General features: G+C 42.5%; 1 protein-coding gene across 1 annotated transcript in view; it reads left to right on the plus strand.

The window, feature by feature from the left end:
• Window positions 1–5,275: 5,275 nt before the first annotated feature.
• GRAMD2B (GRAM domain containing 2B) overlaps window positions 5,276–26,162 on the plus strand; it is a 112,730-nt gene continuing 91,843 nt past the window's right edge. The window contains exon 1 of the mRNA XM_040444724.1: window positions 5,276–5,488. Within this exon, the coding sequence (XP_040300658.1) occupies window positions 5,364–5,488 (125 nt within the window). The 5' untranslated portion in view covers window positions 5,276–5,363. The remainder of the gene's footprint in view (window positions 5,489–26,162) is intronic.

Here is a 26,162-nt window from a genome sequence, read left to right on the forward strand (position 1 = left end):
ATTTGACATGTATCCTACCTACTGCCATTTTTTCCCAGTGTGTGTGCTACTGTTATAACTGTATTTATATAAATAGCCTACTCCAGGTGTTTATCTTTGATTGCCTGATCTCTGTTTTAATTTTCACACACAAAAATGAAAGCTACGGCAAAGGCAAGCAGCACCCTGAGCAACGGCCACGTCTAAACAGCTGGAGGGGTCAAACACGGCAGGTGGGTGCCTGCGGATGTGGATTCCTGCACAGTGGGCAACTGCCATTAATCTTAAAAATAAAGCATCAGAATTCACGTTTTCTCTCTGTGGTCGTGTGCCTTTGGAACCTCATTCCTGCTTGACCATAAGGTCCAAACATAACGACTAGCAAATTTTGAAACATTTAGCATAGACAGCTCCTAACTAGGAGTGAAGTTCAGGGGGCACGCCACAGCGGGATCCCACACTGACTCGGGTTCACATTGTCCACACCACCAGCATCTGGGCATTTAAAACCTGACTGCCCTTGACTAACGAGTGATGTTCAGCATCTCTTCATGCGACTGTTGGCCTTCTGGATGTCTTCTTTGGAGAAATGTTTGTTCATGTCTTTTGCCCATTTTTTAATTGGATTGTTCAGTGGTGTGTTTTTTTGTTTTTTTGTTTTTTTTGTTTTTTTATGTTGACTTGTGTAAGTTCTTTATAATTGGTGGTTACCTGAGCGGAGGTAGGTGAGAGGATGGGTGAAGTAGGTGGTGTAGATTAAGAATACATTGGGGCGCCTGGGTGGCGCAGTCGGTTAAGCGTCCGACTTCAGCCAGGTCACGATCTCGCGGTCCGGGAGTTCGAGCCCCGCGTCGGGCTCTGGGCTGATGGCTCGGAGCCTGGAGCCTGTTTCCGATTCTGTCTCCCTCTCTCTCTGACTTTCCCCCGTTCATGCTCTGTCTCTCTCTGTCTCAAAAATAAATAAACGTTAAAACATTAAAAAAAAAAAAAAGAATACATTTATAGTGATGAGTACTGAGTAATGTATAGACCTGTTGAATTGCTATACTGTACACGTGAAAGGAGCACAGCACTGTGTGTAAACTATACCAGGACTGAAAACAAAACAAAACAAAACAAGTGTGCCCGGGTGAGCATCCGACCTCAGGTCAAGTCAAGATCTCACGGTTCGTTGAGGTTGAGCCCTACGTCAGGCTCACTGCTATCAGATCAGAGCCTACTTCAGTCCTCTGTCCTCTCTCTGCCTCTCCCCCACCCATGCTTGCTCATGCTCTCTCTCTCTCGCTCTCTCTCTCAAAAAAATAAACATTTTTTTAAATTTTTGTTTATTTTTTGAGAGAGACAGAACACGAGAGGGCGAGGGACAGAGAGAGAGGGAGACACAGAGTCTGAAGCAGGCTCCAGGCTCTGAGCTGTCTGCACAGACCCCAACACAGGGCTTGAACTGACAGACCACAAGATTACGACCGGTGCTGAAGCGAGATGCTTAACTGAGTCACCCAGGCGCCCCAAAAAAACACACACTAAAAAAACAAAAAAAAAAACTTGCAGGTCTCTAAGGAGAACATACACACTGCCCTTTTCTACCACTTTCTGCTGGCTTCTAGCCCCACCTCACAATTTTACTTGCTTTCCAGGCTCTTGACAGTACTTGAGTATGTGACCCCTGCTCTCCACTTTCAGCAAACCTCATCTTTGACACAATTTCTTCTGATAAGAAAAGAATTCGCATCTTACATAAGAGTTCAGTCAATACTGCTTCAACTACTTCAGAGTTGCTTCCCTAAGACTGATAGCTGCTGCCTGAATGAAGTAATTGTATCACCAAGACGCTTGAGGTCATTTTCTGCTTTCAAAGTATCATGTCCATGGCCTTCAGATTCAGTTTGCATCTTTGTATTCCTACTACCTACGAGATAAAGCTTGAACTAGCCACTGGCGTTCGGGGTCCTTCATCACTCAGCCTCCACGTAAGTGTTCGAAACTATTACCTTCCTCACCAGTCTCCACTCACACACACACCTGGTCAGAGTCTAATTATTTGCTCATGAACTCCCCTCCCTTCCCCTTCTGCCTTTCCAATCTCTCCTCATCCTTCAGAGTTTAACTCACACTCCACCTGTCCCTGTAGGCTTTTCTAAATCTTCCCAGATTCAAAAATCTTGCCTCCTCTTTTTTTTTTTTTTAATTTTTTTTTCAACGTTTATTTATTTTTGGGACAGAGAGAGACAGAGCATGAACAGGGGAGGGGCAGAGAGAGGGAGACATAGAATTGGAAACAGGCTCCAGGCTCTGAGCCATCAGCCCAGAGCCTGACGCGGGGCTCGAACTCACGGACCTCTTGCCTCCTCTTAAATGTAAATAAATAATCTCTCCTCCTTTTATATGCTTAATAAACATTTGTTGAATGAACAAATGAATTGCAGCAGGGCCGCATTCTTATGGCCACTTAATTATGGCCAAGTTGCTTAACTGTTTTTAAGATAAAGTTTCATCGTCTGTAAAAATGTGGTTTGGGCAAGGATTGACTGAGATGTTATTTTAAAATTACCTAGCAGAGATGCTACATAGACTCAAAAGATATTAGGTAGTCCACAGATGGGAGAAGTAATAGTCTGATTTACTGCCTTCCTTCCTCCTGTACTGTTAATTAACTTTTCGGTTATGTACAGTGTCTCTTCCTAGCTTCATGATTGGAGAAGGACCCATGTTTAAAAAAAAATTTTGTATCATGCACTGTGGCTAGCAGGGAATTTTGCTAATAAAACTTTGTTGAGGAGTCAATAGCTTCTCTACTGAAAAATATATCCAAAGACTGCCTGCTGACACTGGAATTTCCTCCTTTAGAGACATCCTCTCCTAAGTTAAGCAGTGCCCCAGCTAAAATCCAACCGTGCCTGGGAGATGGTAACAAAGTCTGTTGCATTAGTTATTAATACATGTGCCGTTTAGACTTTTTTGTTTACAAGGAGCAGAAACTAGCTCACAGGTTGTTGCTCTTATATGAAGTATGATATTGGTGTATTTAACCCAACACCTTAGTAAAACTTAGTTTATCTAATGTCTTTCCAACATTAGCATAGAGATAAGGGGGAAAGGAGAAATACAGATATCGCACTATCAAAGAGGACAAAGAAAAGCTGGGCGAAGCGCACCATCAGAATCGCAGCCAGAAGGCGCGAGGAACCAGGGTGAGCAGGGAAGCCTGGGTGGCTCAGTCAGGTGAGTGTTTGACTTGACTCAGGTCATGATCTTGTCTGGCGGTCCGGGAGTTCAAGCCCTGCATTGGGCTCCACACTGAAAGTACAGAGCCTACTTGGGATTCTCATTCTCTCCCTCTCTCTCTGCCCCTTCACCACTTGCACACTCTCTCTCTTTCTCTCTCAAAATAATAAATAAATAAAATTTTTTAAAAGGGGGGGGGCGCCTGGGTGGCTCAGTCGCCTAAGCATTCGACTTTGGCTCAGGTCATGATCTCTCACCGTCCATGAGTTCGAGCCCTGCGTCTGGCTCTGTGCTGACAGCTCAGAGCCTGGAGCCTGCTTCAGATTCTGTGTCCCCCTTCTCTCTCTGCTCCTCTCCCACTCATGCTCTGTCTCAGTCTCTCAAAAATAAACAAATGTTAAAAAAAAATTAAAAAAAGAAAGAAAGAACCAGCATGACCAGCTGTAACGGTTTGCCCCACACTGAGCGGACACAGAAAGGCCTTCAGGGCTAAAACCAGAAACTCCTGGACAAACTGGGATAAGTTGGTCACCCTATTAGGGACCACTAAAATCCCAGCAAAAGACATACTTCCTTTAATTTCAAAAGTGTACTTAGAGTCAGTGCTGCACACAGAGCAGCACAAACCTGTCCCTGGCTGGTGACCAGCTGGTTCGAGAAAAGGGCTAACGAGGCCAAGGCTAAAGATTTGATCTCCCAGGGAAACTTTGCTCTCTTCAACAGTCTGTGACTACTCAAACCACCATTCGCCAATGCCAGTACGTGTGGCCACTCTGGACCAAATCCTTCACTGCTGCTAGGAACACGGGTGGTGGGACACAGATGTTTTCCTGTATTCACTCACAGACTGAGTGAATAACTTCACATAAAGAAACTCACCTGCTGAACTTCCTGCTTAAATGGGTTCTAAATAACAATAACACATAGCAGTATGGCAAATTTCCACAGCATTTTCTCCTAGATTTCATTCCCTTTTTTTTTTTTTAATGTTTTATTTATTTTTTGAGAGAGGGAATGTGAGCGGGGGTGGAGGGGCGGGGAGGGGGAGACGGAGGATCCCAAGCAGGCTCTGTGCTGTCAGCTCAGAGCCCGATGCAGGGCTCAAACTCACAAGATCGCGACCTGGGCTGAAGTTGGACGCTCAACTGACTGAGCCATCCCAGGTACCCGAGTACTGTGAGACAGGCATAGGGGACACCACGCTCAGCAGGCTGGGGATAACCGGAGGTTACACAGCCAGAAAGCAACACAGATGGAACTGGAACCCTCACCTCCTACGGATTATTTGTTTGTCTTTCTGGTGGTGGGGGGGGTGGCAGTGAAAGAGGTCACGGCTGCCCGTAACCCAGCAAAATACACAGCCTGAATCCTGAGCTTCTCTTTGTACGTTTCCCCTTCCATAAGAATTCCAGAACTCTTGGAGCGTCTGGGTGGCTCAGTCGGTTGGGCGTCCCGACTTGGGCTCAGTTCATGATCTTGCGGTCTGTGGGTTCGAGCCCACATCGGGCTCTGTGCTGACAGCTCAGAGCCTGGAGCCTGCTTCAGACTCTGTGTCTCCCTCTCTCTCTCTGCCCCTCCCCTGCTCATGCTCTCTCTGTCAAAAATAAATAAACATTAGAAAAAAAAGGAATTCCAGAACCCTTCAGGTCCCAAGGACCATGAAGCACAGCCCCCGAGCTCTTGCGAGTCTTGCCAAACTTGCCCACAGTGTGGGCTGTGGCGTGCTGGTGGGCTGGTTATCTCCTGCACGCGTGAAGGCATAAAGCACGTCCACATTCTCCACCCCAGGGGTCAGGCCCAGGAGATACTGCTTTTTATGTGTTCACTTTCCCGGACACTTTGCTGCCTAAACCCACAGAGTTGTGTGGTGTTCATATTAGTAAACCGAAAGCTGAATTTCCCAAACACGTTTATTTTTTCCTTCAGAGCAAATGTGGGCAGGATGAAAACCACTCTGTGTCATACTTCCACGTTACTCATTAACCAACTTCAAAAAAAAAAAAAAATAGCCTCAGCCAGATTAGGCGTCACGTGAAGAGTTTCCTGCACTGGGGAAACAGAGCAAAGCCAAACGCAGGGATTTTCACATCATCGGAGGTGGGGGATTCAGAAATGAGCCTTTGAGCTTATTTCCTGACCTGCCGATCGGCACGGGCGCAATGGTGAAGAAAAGGCTGTCTTCCAGTGACACGGTGTTCCGGTTTGACATTCCGGGCAGCCCAAGAAAGGCAGGCACCGAGGCCCCACACAGCGCCGCAGACTGCCCCAGCTCTGTGCTTCTCAGGTGGGTACATCTCGCGTGTCACCTTGGTGGCCTCAGCCACCTGACACGTGTTCTGAGGAGAGCTCCTTCCTCATCCTCTGCCAAGGGGAAGGACAAGGCACAAGCCGAGGCATCTGGGCCAGTGGATTGGAAGGGGGTACACAGCAAAGAATGTGACTTGCTGAGCAAATAGAGCTATGACCATGATTAAGGGAAAATAATCGTTAGTGCCTTCTTTAGGACTTTTTTAGTACTAGACGACTAGCCAGCTCTGCCATTCTTTAATTCCCGATCACTTTCAGGTTCATAGGAACTGAAGCCCAAATAGTTGAGCCCAAAACCTTACTTTGGTGTCAGAATTACTGTGTCAATATCAAAAAAGTAAATGCAGGGGCTTTCTAAATTAATTATCAAAACAGTAGTAGCTGTGCTGTGTGGTTCAACTACTTACCATATAGTGATTTATAGCTGCTTTGGCCTGATTCAGAACATGCTCTTTTTAGCTATAAATATTAATGCCTCTATTAACGTCACTCTGATAATTACATTTTTTAAAATGTTTATTTATTTTGAAAGAGAGAGCATGCGTGCGTGCATGCACAGGGGAGGGGCAGGGAGAAAGAGACAGAATCCCAAGTGGGCTCCTAATGTGAAGACACAGCCAGATGCGGGGCTGGAACTCACAAATTGCGAGATCAAACCAAGAGTCGGATGCTTAGCGGACCGAGCCACCCAGGCGCCCTTAATAATTACATATTTTTAATCAAAATTTGTGTCGCTAACTCTTTATTCATTTTGGTCTCATAATAATTCTCTAGGAACTTATACTTTATAAGTTCCTAGAGATATAATTTGACATAAGATATCAAATGCAAGTGGAAATCAATTACAAGAAAAAGTTTCTTACCCAACTTTCATGTTACTTCCATTAAACCTGTCAAGGGAAGGCAGAGAAGTTACCTCCAAACAGGAAGTTGACTTTTTACACAGCACCACAGCCAGAAAGGTGGTCGTTTGTTTTGTTTTTTAATCATTTTAAATCATTTATACAAAAAAGTGCTCAGGGCGCCTGGGTGGCTCAGTCATTAAGCATCTGACTTCAGCTCAGTTCATGATCTTACTGTTCGTGAGTTCAAGTCCCACATCTGGTAAGCCCACTTCTCTCTCTCTCTCTGTCCCTCACTCACTTGCACCCTCCCTCTCTCTCTCTAAAAAAGAAAAAGTGCTCAAAATTATAGCTTTTAAAAATTAAACAGAAACCAAGAAATCCCACTTCATTTAATGGTGTTTGGGTATCAGAATGTCGGGTTACAGAAACAAGTGAAGACATTTTTTAAAGAAGTTTTAGGGACAAAGAGCCTGAACTTACGCAAAATGTTGCATGATGCACCTATTTTAAGTTAACTTAATTTTTCCATCCATCATTAACATCCATCTATCTGACGTGAATTGTCTGAGCATGAGCACAACTCCTATGACTGAGCATGTAAAATCTTTGTATTACTTTGTATTACTTCCACATTTGAAATGTTTCTCGAATCATTTTGTCTGCTTCATCCATCTCTTGTGTAGGCTGTAATGCAGATGTTTCTAGGAGTTCAAGGTCTAATCAGGCAAAATGAAATTAAAGTACATAAATAAATTTTTTAAATGCAAAAAATACAGAAAATATAATTTAAATAATATGCATATATTATTTAAATAAGTATAAATAAATAGGATAAAAATAAAAACCTGCATCAACCTAAATTCAAGCCCCTCTCAAAAACAGCCCAGGCCTATTTTACCTGCATATCAGAATATTCAACATCAGGGACGCCTGGGTGACTCAGTCAGTTAAGCATCCAACCTTGGCTCAGGTCATGATCTCATGGTTCATGGGTCTGAGGCGCCCACGGACTCTGCACTGACAGCTCAGAGCCTGGAGCCTGCTTCGGATTCTGTGTCTCCCTCTCTCTCTGCCCCTCCCTGGCTCATGATCTGTCTCTCAAAAACAAATAAATGTTTAAAAAAAAAATTTTTTTTAAAGAATAGTCAACATCAAACGTCTATATTAGTAGCTAGAAGCATTTTTTTTTTTTTAATGTGTATCGGAACCAATCTAAAAACATCACACGTATCTCCAAACAGTTGGGCAATGAAGGACTTTCAGTCTAGGTGAAAAATCTACTTAATGCATTATATATTAAATCATTCAAAATAATTCATGGAAACACATTGGTCAATTATTTCAGGTAAAAAACAAAAACAAAAACAGGTAAACACTTCCCTTTAACTTCTAACTAAATACTAAGAATTTATGTGGCTGATGTGGGATCCCATTACCCTTTCCATGAACTAGAGCTAAAAGGTATTCTGAGATCAACATACTGCTTCAAGTAGGCACAGATACAATTTATGCAGTTTTCTTATTCAATCATTCAACAAAGATGTAGTGTGTGACTATCATACGCTAGGCTATGTGGAATGCACAGTGGATACAGACATGAGCAAGATAGACCTAGTCTCTGCCCTCATAGAGGTTATTAGTTTAATGTCAAAGAGGATAAAAAATTATGAACACATGAATGCATCCACACATGCATACATAATTCTTGTTTTAACATATGTTATCATAGGAAACCATTACAGGGCTGATAGAGAGAAGAGAATAGGGAAAACTAACTTAGATGGGGTGGGAAATAAAGGACTCTTCAAGGAAGTGATAATTCAGCCATCCAAGAGGATGAAAAAAGAGCCAACCATGGAATGACTGAGAAGGAACATGTTGCCCTGAGGTGGGGAGGATCTTATGTCTTGAGGAACCAGGGGACAGTGGCATCCGATGGAATCGGAGGGCGAAGCATTGGATGTAGGGGTTTAGAATTCTATTTTAACTGCAGTGGGAAACCAATGGGAGGTTTAGAACATGGGAGTATCACGATGTGTTGTTCCCTTTAGAAGGGCGTTCTGGCCCGTCTCTGGGTGCTTTCCAGTTTTTTGCTCTGTCAAGAAATACTGCATCCTGCCCATGCCTTGCCAGGTGCTTGTGTAAGAGTGTCTGTAAAGTATGGACCCAGCAGAGGAATTGCTGGGTCACAGATTACAGGCACGACTAACCCTGCTCATGATGTCAACCTGTGTTCCAAGCTGCTGTCATTTACGCTCTCACCCACAGCTATTCTGCTACTTCCACAACATTGGCATTGCCTGGCTTTTAAGTTTTTTCCAATATGGAAGCTGAGAAATGCCATCTCAATGAGGTTTTCATGTTCATTTCCTTGACCCTTTGGGTCAGGAGGCAGGGTTACTGCCTTTTTCTTTTTTTTCTTTTTTTTTTTTTTTAGATATTTTTTAATGTTTATTTATTTATTTTGAGAGAAAGAGAATGTGTGTGCACCCACATGCGCATGAGCGGAGAGGGGCAGAGAAGGAGACAGAATCCCAAGCAGGCTCCACGCTCAGTGTGGTACTTGACAACAGGGCTCGCTCTCACAGCGAGGTCATGACCTGAGATCATGACCTGAGTCAAAAGTCAGTCGCTCGACCAACTGGGCCACCCAAGCACCTCTTATTTTTAGATAGTTTTAAAAACACTTCAGATACTAGATTTTTGGTCAATTATATGTGGTGTAAATATTTTATTCCAGCATATGACCTGTCTCTTCACATTCTATACCATATCCACATTCTTGTTTCTAATTTATCAACGCATTATTTTCTTAATGATTTACACTTCTCATGACTTATGTAAGAAATCCCTCCGTACCCTGGGGTCATTAGAATGTTCTTACATATTTTCTGCTGAAAGTGTGTTTTCTTTCTTCTTTCTGTCATACATTGTTGTCTTAATTACTATGACTTTATAATTAAAAGTTTTGTTGTCTAATGAGACAAGAATCCTTACATAGTTCAGAAGTGATAGGCTACTCTTGACCCTTTTGCGTTTTCATTTACATTTTAGAATCAGTTTATTAAATGAAGATTTATTTTTAATTGAAATCGCATTAAGTCTATTACTCGATTTGATGAAATTGCTTTAAGTCTACTGCTCATTTTAGGGTGTTAAGTATACCTATTCATGCACGTGGTTTGTCCCTCCATTTATTTAGGACTTCTTTAATATCCTCTGATAAAGTTTTAGAATATTCTACACAAAGACCTTATACGTTGTTAGATTTATTCTTAGGTACTCTACACCTCTGTTGCTATTGGAAATAATGTGTGTGTGTGTATATACGTATATATATGTGTGTGTGTATATATATATATATATATATATATATGTAATTTTTAATGTTTATTTATTTCTGAGAGACAGAGCACGAGCGGGGGAGAGGCAGAGAGAGAGGGAGACACAGAATCCGAAGAGGCTCCAGGCTCTGAGCTGTCAGTAAACAGCTAAACAAGGGGCTCAAACCGTGAGATCATGACCTGAGCCGAAGTTGGTTGCTTAACCCACTGAGCCACTCAGGCACCCCTGGAAATACATTTTTAATTGCACTTTCTTTTGATGATGTTACAAAGAAATGTAACTAAATTTCTGAGTTTATCTTATATTCAACATTCTTGCTAAATCTTATTAATTTTAATAATCAATCTGTAAAATCTAAGACATTTTCTTTATAGACAATAACATTATTTGAAATAATAAAAAAAATTTGTTTTCACGATTCCATTCTTTACTCCTTCTAAATCTTTATTTTATCACACAAGCAATGAACTCCATGATAATGTTGAGAGTGAGTAGTAATTCCAGACATTCTTGTTTTGTTTCCTATTTTAAATGGAATGCTTTTAACATTTCAGGTTTTATCAGTCCTTTTCTCTCAGGTTAAAAAAGGTCTACCCCCCCAAAAAAATTTTTTTTTAATTAAACAAAAAGGGGGGACTTAGTCAGTTAAGTATCTGACTTCAGTTTAGGTCATGATCTCACGGTTCATGAGTTCAAGCCCCACGTCAGGCTCTGTGCTGATGGCTCGGAGCCTGGAGCCTGCTTCAAATTCTGTGTCTTCCTCTCTCTCTGCCCCTCCCCACTCATACACTGTCTCTCTCAAAAAAAATAAATAAATAAACCCTAGGAAAAAAATTAAAAAAAAAAAAAGGTCCCTTCCAATGTTCCAAGATGTCATTGAAACTATTGAATACCTTCCTGGCCTCCATTGAGATGATCCTTGTTTGAAAATCTTTAACATCATTTCCCCAAATATACAGAACATTGGGCAGCCTTGAAAAACATGAATTACTCTAACCTCCTCTTTTTTTTCCTGAGAAAAGGTTATTTATTTATTTATTTATTTATTGTTAATGAAGAATAACTGACATACAGTATTGTATTAGTTTCAGATATACAATGTAGTGCTATTTATATACATTATGAAATGGTCACCTTAATAAGTCTAGTTACCACCTGTCACCGTACAAAGTTGTTACAAGATGACTGACTATATTCCCTGTGCTGTACGTTACATCCCGTGTATATCTTATTTATTTTGTAACTGGAAGTCTGTACCTCTTAATCCTTTTTACCTATTTCATCCATTCTCCCACTTCCGTCCCCTCTGGTAACTCTCAGTTTGTTCCCTGATCTCATAAGTCTGCTTTGTTTTCTTTGTTTTGTTTTTTAGAATGCACACATAAGCAAAATCATATGGTAATTTGTCTTTCTCTGTCAGACTTAATTCATTTAGCATAATACCCTCTAGCCTCTCCATATTGTCACAAATGGCAACATTTCAATTTTTAATGGCTAATACTCCACTGTGCGTGTGTACGTGCCCGTGCGCGATATCTTCTTTATCCATTCATCTATTGGTGGACATTGAGGCTGCTTCCATATCTTGGCTACTGTAAATAATGCTGCAATGAAAAGAGACATGTGTACAGCTTTTCAAATAGTGTTTCTGTTTTCTTTGGATAAATATGTGGAAGTGAAATTGCTGGATCCTACGGTAGTTCCATTTTTAATTTTTTGAGGAAACTCCATATTGTTTTCCATGGTGGCTGTAGCAGTTTACATTCCCACCAACAGTGCATGAGAGTTCCCTTTTTTCTGCATCCTCAATAACACTTGTTATTTCTTGTCTTTTCGATACTAGCCATTCTAACAGACATGAGGTGCTATTTCATTGTGGTTTTGATTTACAATTCCCTGACGATCAGTGATGTTGAACATCTTTTCACGTGTCTGTCGGCCATCTGTACATATTCTTTGGAAAAATGTTTATTCAGGCCCTCTGCCCATTTTTTTAATGGGGTTGTGTGTTTTTCTGCTATTGAGTTATATGAGTTCTTTATATATGTTGGATTTTAAACCCTTATCGGATATATCATTTGTGAATACTTTCCATTCAATAGATTGCCTTCTCATTTTGTTGGTTTCCTTTGCTGTGTGAAATGCTTTTTAGTATGATATAATCTCATTTTTTTAAGTTTGTTTATTTTGAGAGAGAGAGAAAAAGCTGAGGAGGGGCACAGAAACAGAGGAATAGGGAGAGAGAAGCTCAAGCAGACTCCGCACTGTCAGCACAGAGCTCGACACGGGGTTCAAACTCATGAACCATCAGGTCACAAACTGAGCAGAAATCCACAGTTGGACACTTAACCAACTGAGTCACCCGGGGGCGCCTATTTATTTTTCCTTTTGCCTGAGAAGACAGATTAAAAACAAACAAACAAACAAGATCCAAAACGATGAGGCAGCACTAAGCTGGAATGTGGGGCCACAGTGGGACCAGCTGAGGCTGGCTCAGACTCTTTCTGGGTTCTGCTTGGGGGACTACTCCAGGTTGCGGTCAACAACAACCCTGTCAGGTCCAAGGTAGCCCTGGAGTCATATGCATCATGTCTCCACCTAGTGGCTCCAATGGTTCTGTTTCTATTCTGCCTACTGTCCCAGCTGCCACCAGTAAGTGGCAGAGGAAGTGTTTGCCCTTCTTCTCTCCCTTCCCACCAGTCTTGATTTTTCTTAGCGACGCCCACTCCTCCTGCCATTAGGGAAAGAACAGAGCACTTTTTGGTACCTAAAGAAGAAGAACACTGTACATGGCATATTATGACCCATTTTCACCAGATGAGCCCATTGTCTCAGCTCCTGCTTGCTGGAGTTGTAGACATAAAGGGTTATATTTAGAACCTGGAGGGAGTAGAGTTCTGGGAAATGGGCTTCCTTCTCCAGGAAGAGGGATGAGGAGATAACAGTCAAAGAAAGCAGGACTGTGTTAAGGGGATACAGTAGTAGCAGTGTCCTAAGGGTGGAGTAAGTATTTCAGTGAATGGAGTGTTCTTAGTGGGTAGGGTTCACAGGCAGGACCTGTGAACTCGGCTGAGCCTCAGAGGAGAGTGAAGGGCGGGTTGCCAGAAGGCAGAGAAATGATGGAATACATCAGGATGAATGGGGCTATAGAAGTTGGAGCAAGGAGGTAATAAAGGACACAGGAACAGTCCTCTCTGGGAGCAGGTTTAGAATTTTCCCTGCAGAAGAAAACAGAACTCCCCCCACAGCTACCCTAGCCAGGGGAGAAAGGACCTGCAGTCTCGTTTCCAAGCTTTGCCAGACACTTCCACACAGTCTCCTCACACCAGGCACCCAATGTTCTCTCAAAACACACATTCTATCCTGGCCTCAGGTGTTGGAACGTGCTGGAAACCCACGTGACTGCCTCAAAAATTCACACTCATCTTGCCTGATGCACTTCCGGAAGGGTCCAGGATAGCATCTGGGGAGACTTCCTGCTTCCACCCCTCAGGAGTAGCAGTCTTTCTTATTTGTTGGCACCATATGCTATATTGGCCACATATCAGAATGGATGGTCAGGAGGGATGTATTTATTATAAAGCCAGTGAAGCTTAATCTTCACTCACTCACACAGGCCTCTCCCAAGGCCCTGGGAGTGTCTACAGCAAGCTCTGCACCTAGTCCTACATTTCTGTAAACTTCTCAGACAATCTCTTAACTACAATTACGACTCTCTCTCTCTTCACTCCAATTTTCTCTCTGTCACACTTGCCCTCCAGTCGGGTGGGCAAGGGCATTTTTGGCATTATGAGCTAAGGGGAAGTTGTTTGGAGATACAGTGACTTTGGGATTAGTGGAATTGGTCTATGTGAGTTGCCTGTGTACATGAGTTGCTGTTAGCCAACCTGACTCTCCAGAACGTTCCACTACCCACGAAAGGCCGGAGATGGCATCATGATATGAATATGTCCTCCAGGTACCATTTATCAGCAGTATGAAGGCAGTGGAAGAAAAACAAGGCTGGAAATGGACAGAACCAGAAGGTAGTCTCTAGCAAACTCTTCTAGTAATCACATGTGTAAATTGTGATTGATTCTCATCAATGCCAATGACAAACACAAGTTCTCTCCTGTTAGGACTGTAACCGCCATAATGTAGCTGATATCATTATAAAAGTACACCAAACTTTCTTTTTTCTTTTCTTGTGGTAATTGCATGACTTATGAGAATTTCTGTGTTTATGGGGCAAAAACCCAAGGTAATACTAAAAAAAAAAAAAAAAAAAAAAAAGCTATTGTCTTTTTAAAGTTATTTTATTTTTTAATATTTATTTTTGAGAGACAGAGCATGAGCGGGGAAGGGGCAGAAAGAGGAGACACAGAATCCGAAGCAGGCTCCAGGCTCTGAGCTGTCAGCACAGAGCCAGACGCGGGGCTGGAACCCACGAACCGTGAGATCATGACCTGAGCCGAAGTCGGATGCTTAACTGATGGACCCACCCAGGCGCCCCATAACAGACTTAAAAAAAAAAAATCTATCAGCTTCACTTACATGCCTTCATCTCTCTCTCCTTCTCCCCTCCTTGTCTAAGGTAATGCTGGGCAAGCATACCTGAGCTACAAGTTCTAAGAGTTGCCTCCATGGGTCACTTTGTGGAGTTACAGGAGGGCAAGTTGTCCAGCCCTGCTGAGAAGTACATGAAGGATGAATGAGTACCTGTCTAGAGCCAAGAGCAGTACTAATAACCTCTTCTATTTGCACAGTGGCTTTTACTCATGGGAGCTTTTTACAGATGTGACTTTACAAACCTTAGTGGCTTTTCACTATGATTGATGGATTACGGTCATTACTGTCTACATTGCTTAGATATGAAAGCAAGGAACAGAAAAAGGAAAAAAGGTTTTCTGTTGTGGCTGCATGGCAAAATTAAGCTAATGACATTAGTTCAGGTAGTGAATGCATAGCCAGACAGGTGGCCAAATGGCATTATCCAAGTCCACCGATCAATTTGTTTGCCTGGCGTGACTTCAAATTATTTGGGCTATTTCAGAAAATCAAATCCATCATCAGGGGTCATTGAATTAAGTTTCTTCAGCCCACCCAGGGGGACTTTGATGACCTCAGAAGGGACACCGGTTTCAGAAGTAGGCATGCGACTCGCTTTGAAAGAACAAGGTTAAGGGAGCCACCCTGGGATTCTCAGTTCTATACGGACCCAATATGTGGTTCTGTTGGTTCCCGTTAAATTCATTTGTAAAAAGACAAAGGTATTGGTCCTAGGTACTTTTCGGGAGTGGTGAAAGAACAAGTGTCATGGGTAATTTCATTTAACCAACAGTTCTGGAACACTGTTTCTGTAATCGCTGTAAGGGGACACGCTATACGGAGCCCTGTCTGGTGTGCATCTGGTTTCATCACTCACTGGCAGAGTAAACTCTCTGTGCCTCGCTTTCCTCAATGGTAAAAGGGAGACAATGGTAGGACTGTGGGGAATATGAAACAAGGTAACACATAAAGTGCCTGGCACACAGCAAATGTTCTAACGCTAGCCGTGGTTATTGTAAGGCAGTAGGGATGATCCATAGAGAGATAATGGTATATTTAGTCACCACCAAGCACTCTTAGAGGCTGGAAGTACATTCTTTGCTCCCTATCCCTAGCATCTGGCACGTAGGAGAAACTATAACGAGAAGGGAGCCTTGTGAAGTAAATTAATGGCTAAAGACCCAGCTCCCACTTCCAGAGGCTCCAAATTCTGTTGGTGATGGGTGCGCGCGCGCACACACACACACACACACACACACACACACACACACACACACAGAGGCCCCTGTACAAAGCAGGCAATGTGCATGCACTATGAAGATTACATTATTACCCTAACTCTCTAATCTATAATTTCGCACAGCATGTTGATGGCTTATCCCCATGTTGCAAAACTTACATCTAGAAATGACTGCACATTTCGAATGCTAAGTGCCACAGAATAAACCTTACCTGGTGTAAAAAATACTAATAGCTGTCAGGACTACCCTGGAGAAAAAGAAGCCTGTTTTATTATTGCCAACAAACCCACAGGGGCAGAACAATATGCCATGAATAAACCTGACTCCAAACGTGCTCCTGTGAAAAGGAAAGAAACCCAGAAGCAGGAATGGTGAGGTCAGTCAGCTGTGTGCCTTTATCCCACACACTTGTCCTCTGGACACTGGGAAATTCGTGTGTGACCTGGCCGCTTTCCCTGGTCCCACCTCCAGCTCCAGGAAGCCCCCACTCCAGCCACGGACACTAGTTCTGTCTTGGCACCTTCTGACCCGCCCACAACCCTCTGGCAGGGTAAATTCTGTGCCATCCCTCAAACCTGGACCTTCAGAAAGCCTCCCCCGGCAGCCGACTCCGTGATACATTCTATCTTTTGCTGTCTTCCACAACAGCATTGACCACACGCTGAATGGCTCCTGTTACCTTTGTCTTTCTTCCTCATCCTGCTGCCTTGTTTCTAACCAACCATTCAGCACAGTTCCTGGTGCGAAAATAGACAACGATCACTGTCGCAGGGCTGAATAAATGGTGGTGGGTGTTACAACGATAAACTGCTCCCCTGAGTTAACAAGCAAGGCTGGTCCTTGCTGGGGTGCTGCTGACCTAGCCCCGGGAAGGCCGAAGGCTCAGCAGAACACTCAGGGCACACAAGTCAGCCATCGGCTCAGTGTGGAAGAGGAGCTAGTGGCCAAGCCAAATGATGCATCAGACCTCTGACTCATAGTCCTGGACCCTTTCAGTGTTCCACAGTGATTTATTATTAGACCTGAACTGGCATTCGCCTCAGCTGTGGCCCCAAATGTTTCATCCCTGCAACGGGAAAAGAGAAGGAAAAAATTACAAGGAGCGATAGAATGGCTGAGGTTTCTGTCTGCATAAATTTAAGCGCAAACTTAATTATTTTCATGTTTTTAATGTTTATTTATTTGTGAGAGAGAGAGAAAGAGAGAGAGAGAGAGAGAGAGCAAGCCGGAGAGGGGCAGAGAGAGAGGGGGACACAGAATCCGAAGCAGGCTCCAGGCTCTGAGCTGTCAGCACAGAGCCAGACGCACGGCTCGAACTCAAGAACTGAGACACCATGACCTGAGCCAAAGCTGGATGCCACCCAGGTGCCCCAGTGCAAACTTAATTTTAACTTACTTTCATGTTGAATTAAGTTTAAAAATAAACCTATTATAAAATTGAATTAAATTAGATATGAGAGAAAAAAGAATGTAATAAGGCATTCATTTTCAATTTAATGAATAATCCCTCTCACCCGCCACACGCTTTCATACCTTCCTGCCTCTGCACTTGTTTGCTCTCTGCCCGGAATGACATTTCCTTCCAACAGTATTAAATCAGCAAATGTTTATTGTGTAATAAGGTACCAGCAATCCAGCGGTGAATACAACAGGGGTGGTCCATGTTCCAACATTGCTTTCATGAGAAGACACACGTAAATAGGATTTTGAGCATCGTGCATAGGAGAGTACAGGGCACAGGTAAATGGAGCAAAGGGACTGACCCTAGCCTCCGGGTCACAAAGCAGCACCTGGGGATACGCAGTTTGCAACATAAAAAAGAAACGGCAACTGTGGGTCATGATAAAGGTGTTAGCTAACCCTACTGTAGTAATCATAATGCAATATACAAATGCATCAGAGCACCGGATTGCACAGCTCCAACTTTCACAATGTTATGTGTCAATTATAGCTCAATAAAAATAATAACTAAAAAAAAGAAATTAAATATGAGAGCTGAATGTGGGGCAAGGAGACAACACAGAAAACAGCTAGAACCCAACACTGAAGAAATAGCATTTGCTATTCTCTGTGCAACAGAAGAATGCATTTCAAATTGCTGAAAGAACCCTGAGCCTCTGAAGCAAAGAGATGGAGAGGGGAAGTCAGAGAAAATGAGGCAGAGCTCAGACACACTTTCCTCAAAGAGTAAAAATGAGGGACACCCGGGTGGCTCAGTCGGTTAAGTGCCTGATTCTTGATTTTGGCTCAGGTCATGATCTCGTGGTTCATGGGATCGAGCCCCGCATTGGGTTAAGTGCTGGCAGGGTGGAGCCTGCCTGGGATTTAGGGCTCCCCCCCTCTGTCTCTCTCTCTCTCTGTCTCTCTTTCTCTCTGCCCCTCCCCTGCATGTGCGCTCTCTCATGCCCTCTCTCTCAAGATAAATAAATTAACAAATTTTTTTAAGTTAAAAAAAAAAAAGAGTATAAATGAAACTCAAAGGCTTAATTTGGTCCCAAGATCCAAACAAAATAAAACACCCGAGAGAAATAATAACATCCCTATTTCTCTTCCTGTCGGAGATAGTATCCAGTTGATGTAGACTTTGAGTTAGCAGTGACTCTTTCAACATGCCACATTTGGGGAACAGAAGACATTCATTTCTCCTTTGTGGCTGTGTATCACATCACCACACAGGCTCTGCCCACTGGCCTTTGCCTGACTCCATGCTACCCAACACGCAAAAGCCAATGCAATTCCAGATCACTCATTTACCGGAACATGAAATCGACAAGGAGCCTCACTCCAAACTGAGGAAGAACGGCCAACACAGGCTCTATGAGTTACCGACTGCTTCACAGCACGTTACACCAAAACGTTACCCCTTAAAAACATAAGTGTTTATTATCTTACGCAGTCTCTGTGGGTTTTGAATCTGGAAGGGAAAAGCTGGGTAGTGCTAGTTTAGGGTCTCCCATGAGTTGCAATCAGCCATCAACCAAGGCTGCAGTCATCCAAAGGCTGGATTGGGGCTGCGGGGTGTGTTTGCAAGCGACTCGCTTGGTTAGTACTGGTGTCTGTAGGAGGCTTTCAGTTCCTCTCCAAGTGGATAGAGGGCTGTTTACAACATGGCAGCTGGCTTCCTCCAGAGCAGGTGATTCATGAAACAGAGGAGTGTGAAAGACACGATGTCTTTTATGACCCAGTTTCTGAAATACACCACCATTTTTGCAATATCCTGTTGATTAAACAGGTCAGCCCTGTGGATTCAGTATGCAAGGGGACAATACAGGGTGAGGGTACCAAGAGAGGGGGATCATCTGGGGCCATCTTAGAGGATGGTCACCACAAGAGCTATTGGATGTCACCAAAGCTGCCACATGTTTCTAATCTGAAGGCAGTGAGAGCAGCCTTAGAATTGTGCAGGCCTGTATTTGATCACGATGCTGGTATTTGCCATTTCACCTTAATCCAGCGATCTGAACTTTCTAAACCTCAGCTTTCTCATTTGTGAGACGGAAAATATAACACCTACCTCTGAGGACTATTATGAGCATTAAGTATGGATAATATATTGTTGCTGGCAAGTAAGAGCACTCAAGAATCGCTAACTATTATAGTAACAAAGTAGGCGAAATGTTACTATGGCAACACAGTTGGAAGTCATTATCCACACAACCCTGTGTCAAACTCTAAGGGTTTTTTTTGATTTGTTTCTTTGTCCCGATCCATTCTTTTATAACTTATAAACGCCTTAAAGCTAAACACAGGGTGGGGGCAGTACATAACGCTAAAAAATAAGTATTTCTATTAATATATTTGGAAAGACGTGGACACCATGAAAACTTTAACATCTAAACCTAAAGAACCCAGCAGCTGTCAGGCTAGTGCATTTTTCCCATGTGGCCCAAGTCCCCTATTATGATGACCTTAAAGGAACATGGAAATAAGGTAAGCAGGGGGGAAAGTATGGAGCTCGGTTGGTTTTTCAAAATCACAATTGTTCTGAAGGGGAAAATCTCTAGGAAAACAACCCAAGTTCAAGTGGTCAAGAAATAAGTTCTTCACTCAGAAATTTGAGAGTTTGTGTTCTGGCTTTGTTGCAAACTTTTCCAACCTTAGCTTCTTCACCAGTAAAATACAAGTAAAGACACTGAGAAGAAGCTTCTTCATAGTTGTACTTAGAATATTACCTCTATAGGGGCGCCTGGGTGGCTCAGTCAGTTGAGCGTCCGGCTTCAGCTCAGGTCATGATCTCGGGGCTTGTGAGTTCGAGTCCCATGTTGGGCTCTGTGCTGACAGCTCAGAGCCTGGAACCTGTTTCAGATTCTGGGTCTCCCTCTTTCTCTGACCCTCCCCCGTTCATGCTCTGTCTCTCTCTGTCTCAAAAATAAATAAACGTTAAAAAAAATTTTTTTTTTTTTTTTAAAGAATATTATCGGGGCACCTGCGTGGCTCAGTCAGTTAAGCGTCCGACTTCAGCTCAGGTCATGATCTCGCGGTCCGTGAGTTGGAGCCCCGCGTCGGGCTCTGGGCTGATGGCTCAGAGCCTGGAGCCTGTTTCCGATTCTGTGTCTCCCTCTCTCTCTGCCCCTCCTCCATTCATGCTCTGTCTCTCTCTGTCTCAAAAATAAATAAAATGTTAAAAAAAAATTAAAAAGAATATTATCTCTCTAAATTCATACACCAAGAGTTTAAGTGGAAAGAGCCCAGGCCTGGCCCTGATAGGCCTCTGTGACCTGGAACAAATCAAAGACCCTCTCTTTTTCCTCATCTCACAAAATGGAGAAATCTACCATAGAGAGGATTTTTCCGGACAATGGAGAAATTAAAGGGGGGGGGGGAGAAAAGAAATGAGGTGAAATATATACATACCTGTATTTTTTAAATTATAAGCTCCTTTTGGGGGAAAAAGTGCATAATTCTTTTCAGGGATTACTTTAGTCTTATGGTATTCAACATTTATTTTATTTAAAATAGAAAAATAAAAAATAAATGAATAAAATTTATTTTAGTGGCTATCTGATGTGGTAGATTTACCACAAAGCTGATGAAGCTGAAATTTCAGGGCTGATCACCTGAACGAACCCCTTCTAATTCAATACTCTTTGTCTGCAACTAATTTTCGATTCTTTTCTGAAAGAAGTCCCCCATATTGTCTAAGCTGCAGGTCCTACAAAACTGAATCTGCCCCAGTTGCTGTGGTTAACACACATTTTTCAACCAAGACAATTTTCTAATATTGTCACAGTATCTCTTATCAATAAAAGAGATACTGTCCACTAACAACTTAACAAATCGATACAAGAAAGGGTTTTTCCAAAATGACTGATTCCTGGAAAATATGGAAATAAAATTTATCCCCTACACATGTGTATTATACGACATTCATATTGTCATTTATACCAGATGATCATATTACATAAATTATATAATTCATGAGTCACATATACTGGAGTATATAACATATATTGAATGTAGAATTTAATTTTAGTCTAAAACATAAACATGGTAATACCTTGATTTTCCTTCCTAAGAGAGAGAAAAAATATTATTGAATCTTTTAGTTATCTACATTAGTACATCCCACATTTTGGGGGGTTTCAAGAAATAGAGATTCCAGAAATTCGCCAAGTTGCCCTACCGATAATAATTCCTCTTTGAGCTGAGAGAGAAGTAGCCTCGAATGGTAGTTAAGAACAGCAGGTGCTGAGCAAGACTGAGCGGGGTCCCATCTCAATGAGGAGATTGGCAAGTCTACACTTCAGGGTCTGCTCCTGTTACAAAGGGGGAGTGACAGGTGCTATCTCACAAGGTGCTCGTGGGGAGTGAATGAGTGACCATGCTTGTGAAGTGCTGAGAAACCTACCTAGCGAATGTAAGCTCTGCCTCAGTGCAGTTTACAACACCTGAGACTACTTTTTACCCTAGTAAAAAGTCACCTCACAAACTGCTTTATCAACCTGGGTAATTAATGACTGAAATTTTCTCATTTTACCCCAATGTCACTCTCCCACTAATGACAACATCTTGCCTCTAGATCACATATTAAACTGACATATTTCTACTGGAAAAGACTATGTAATTCATCTTGGTATCATATTGTTAGCCCTGTGTCCTTAGTAAGGACAGAAGTAATCCCTAACAGTTTCTTTTGATTGCAAGTTAGTCAAGAAATAGCTAAAATAGACAACCTCATTTAAATTAAATACGGCTTCATTTAAATGCTTCGCAGTACAGATTATGTGTTTTTATTTCAAAAAGGTTCTTAATACTTGCTAAATTGTCCAGATTAGGAAATATAGTCATGCCATTACTGACCAAGAGTTTAACTTCTGATGATGAATAAACTGGCAAAATTTTAGGTTGAAATGTTTAAACAAAAGTTTTTTTAAAAACAAAGAAGGAAGGAAGAAAAGAAGGAAGAGAAAAAGAGAAAGAAAGAAAGACAGAGAAAGAGAAAAAGAAAGGCTCTTTCTGTTAAGTATTAATAAGTTTATCTCTATTGGAAGGTGCCTGTGTGTCAGACTGCAGGAGCACTGGACTAAATAGATGATTTGACTTTGAACTTTCAACAATATCTGGGTTTACAGTAATAAAACAAAGTGTGCTCTAATGTAGCCCTAAAGCACTCTGTACCTGTGAACACCAAATGATTGGATCATTAATATCGAAGTTCTGAGGTAATGCTATAAAGCACAGTAAATATTTAACAGAAATATCAAACCACTTTTCTTAAAGTCCTTCTATCTGAATGACAGGGAAGGAGTTTTGTTAATTTCCTTGTAATTCTATACATGGCCCTTAATTCATGAGAAATAAAAAGGAGTACACATTGTGATGAAACATCCAGTCACTGCAGATGCCAATTTTCTGCCCCTTCTTTTGATGCCGAAAAGCAAAAGCATTGTTTATTCTTGAATTCAAAAGAAATAAAATCTTCCTACTATAGACCTATCAGGTTTTTCCATGGTTCCAGAGGCTATATAACCATAAGCAAACCTAGTTTTATGTAACTTTTGCAGCCTTTCAAATATACATGGTTAACAGCACAGTGATGACCATTGGGTAATTCTTGATATGGGCCAGCCATGATTCTAAAATCTTGTAATAAAAAGGACAACAACCTAACATTTATTATATGTCTCCTGTGTGCTAGGTACAGTACTAAGCCATTTTCACAAATTAGCTAATTCAAACTTCCCAATAACCTTATGGAACAGGAACTATTATTACCCCAGTTTCCAGATAGAAAAGAGGATTAAAGGGGCGCCTGGGTGGCTCAGTTGGTTGAGCATCCAACTTCGGCTCAGGTCATTATCTCACAGCTCGTGAGTTCGATCCCCACATCAGGATCTGTGCTGAGAGCTCGGAGCCTGGAGCCTGCCTCAGATTCTGTGCCTCCCTCTCTCTGCCCCAACCCACTCGCATTCTGTCTCTCTCTCTGTCTCTCTCAAAATAAATAATAATAATAATAAAAACATTAAAAAAAAAGAAACCAGGATTTTAAAAAATGAAGTACTTAATTCCCATGATAAGAGCATTGACTCAATTTTTTTTTAATTTTTTTAATGTTTATTTATTTTTGAGAGAGAGACAGAGGGTGAGTGGGAGAGGGGCAGAGAGAGAAGGAGACACGGAATCCAAAGTAGGCTGCAGTCTCCAAGCTGTCAGCGCAGAGCCCAACGCGGGGCTCGAACTCGCGGACAGCGATATCATGACCTGAGCCAAAGTCAGACACTCAACCAACTGAGCCACCCAGGTGCCCCTTAACTCAATTTGTTTTTAATTTTTTCAATGTTTCTTTACTTTTGAGAGAGAGAGAGAAAGACAGAGGGTGAATGGGGGAGGGGCAGAGAGAGAGGGAGACACAGAATCCAAAGCAGGCTCCAGGCTCTGAGCTGTCAGCACAGAGCCTAATACAGGGCTCGAACCCCAAAGTGTGAGATCATGAACTGAGCTGAAGTTAGACACTTAACCAACTGAGCTACCCAGGCACCCCTAGACTTGACTCAATCTTAAGACTCTAAATCCCATGTTATTTCTACTCCACTGGACGCTAGCTCTTGTAACTGTTAATCTCTTTTCATCCTGGAATAACAGAATTGGGCTAATGGATGTAGAACTTCTAAAGTAAGTGTAGTTCTTAAAATCTGATATGCGAGTTAGATGTGACACCAAAAGTATAACCTACAAAAGAAATAATAAATAAATTTGACCTCATCAAAGTTAAATACAAAAGACACCACCAAGGGGCGCCTGGGTGACTCAGTCGGTTAAGCATCCAACTTCGGCTCAGTCATGATCTCAAGGTCTGTGAGTTCGAGCCCCGCGTCGGGCTCTGTGCTGACAGCTCAGGGCCTGGAGCCTGCTTCAGATTCTGTGCTTCCCCCTCTCTCTGCTCCTCCCCCACTCATGCTCTATCTCTCTATGTCTCTAAAAAATAAACATTAAAAAATTTTTTAACGTTTTTGACCACCAAGAAAGTCAAAGACAATCCACAGAATGGATGAAAATATTTACAAATCATTTATTTCATGAAGGTCTAATATCCGGAATATATAAAGATTTCTTACAACTTGGTAATGAAAGGACAACATATTTATTTTATTATTATATATAATTTTTTTTTTGAGAGAGAGAGAGAGAGAGAAAGGGAGAGAGTATGTAAGCAGAGGAGAGGGCCACAGGGAGAGAGAGAATCCTACCAGGCTCCACACTCAGTATGGAGACAAACACAGGGCTCGATCCCCCAATGCCGGGATTATGACCTGAGCCAAAATCAAGAGTCGAATGCTTAACCAGCTGAGCCACCCAGGCATCCCTCCTTTTTTTTTTTTTTTTAAACTCATCTTCTGTAAGTACAAACCATAAAAATAATGTTTGCATGACCAACAAATTGGCATCCTGATTTTCAAAAGAAATGACATTTTTATTAAGCAAGATCTTCTAGATCAGTATTTTCTTAATTTGCCATTTAACGTTTTGAAAGCATTTCCCTTTTATCCTTTCCCTGAAATTGTGCCAGGCTAAGGTAAGGATGTAGGAGAATAAGTACCGTAAGAAAGGGGTTGTTCCAGGGTCCAGATGACTAAAGCACACCCAGGGATTCACCAGAAGCACTCACAGAACTCAGCATATAGTAGTACACAAGGCTAAGATTTAATAGCGTGATATAGTAAACTGGGCCATAACGGCAAAGATTCAGGTGGAGTCTGGAGGAATCCTTATATAGGCTCCCTTATGCCCTCTCCCTCCCATGATAGGTCCCAGAGAACACCCTCTTCCCCCATCAAGGAAAATGTAACAACAGGCATATAATGTTTTTTCCTGGAGAAGCCCTTTAGAGACAGAGGAACCACGGTTTTTATTGGAGGCTGGTCACATAGGAACCCTCTGCCTAGACATGCTCCAAATTTAAACTCCCAGAAGGAAAGCAGATGTTGAGCATAAGTCACACTGCTTGCATAGTCTAGGCCCCATGAGCCACTTTTACCAGCCTGGGAAAAGTGGGAACACCCCCAAAACCTAAGCTCCCAAGGGTCAGCTAAGAGCTGAGCTTGCAAACAAGCCCTTGTAAGAAGACCAGTCTCGGGCCTGCTACGGTGACTCTATTCTGCACAGGGGTGAAAAACAAAGCCCTCAGAACCACCATCCAATGACACACAGATTCTTGAGGGAAAGACAAAGAGGACTGAGACGCTCTGGAATAGACTTAGCAGGGTTTCAAGGCCAAGGGGACACTGTAAGGTTTGGCTCCTACATCAAAAGTCTACCCACATCCATGACCTGGGAAGTTGGGCTGGTTCAATGACTAGCCTAGAGTCAGTTAGGCCTGAGCACTTCGAAGTACTCCCGGGATTTTCCAGGGAAAATTACCACCTGGCTATTACCGCCATCAGGGTATTCCACTCCAGTCCTCCAGGTGAAGACACCTCCCCTAGTGCTTTCCTGGAATCAGCGTGTCCTTTGGAGAAGAGATAAAAGGACAGGGAGATGAAGGGAAAAGGTTCTCTGACCTTTACCTTTCGCCTGTGGCATTCAAGAAAGAATCCTCGCAGATGTACAGGTGTTGAAATGGTTACCGCCCAGAACAGAGTTCATGACTCACTGGTGAAATGCTGACCAGTCCCGCTGTTCCTGTAGCCCAGATGCAAAAGTCTACGAGGCAACCCTGAGAAAGAAACCTCAAGCAGGAGGAGCCCGATTTCATCCATGTCCCCACTGCAAATGCCTTGTAAGAATATCTCATGAAAGCCTGGAAGGACCTACCTGCTGTCTCAACTGTTTCGAGAGTCAGTGACCACCACAAACTAACTAGAATAGACTGGGGAAATAAAGTGGAAGGGACATCTTTTTTTTGCCCCTAGAACAATGACTTTCTATGACATAAGAACTGCTGCACTTTGAGCAGTGAGTTACAAAATGTACCAACGCAGGGCAGAACCCAAAATGCACGCCAAGCAAGAGAATAAGAGTGCAGGCTTCTGTGCCTGCTTGCCATTTCAGAAATGTCCTACCTTTTCTTTTATCACCTATTCCTAATTTCCTTCTACCTCTTTCGCCCGCAGTCTCTTCTTCTCCCTCCCCCTCACTCCCCCAACTCCCCGGAACAGTTAGAAACTGGCTGTAATTTCCAACGGTTCAAGCAACTGAAACCAAGTGTTTTCTTTTACAATTTGATTTCTCCGATTGCCCAAAGATGGTATCTCAC

The sequence above is a fragment of the Herpailurus yagouaroundi genome, unplaced genomic scaffold (assembly GCF_014898765.1).
Source record: "Herpailurus yagouaroundi ecotype Mexico unplaced genomic scaffold, PumYag 192, whole genome shotgun sequence".
Lineage (NCBI taxonomy): Eukaryota > Metazoa > Chordata > Mammalia > Carnivora > Felidae > Herpailurus > Herpailurus yagouaroundi.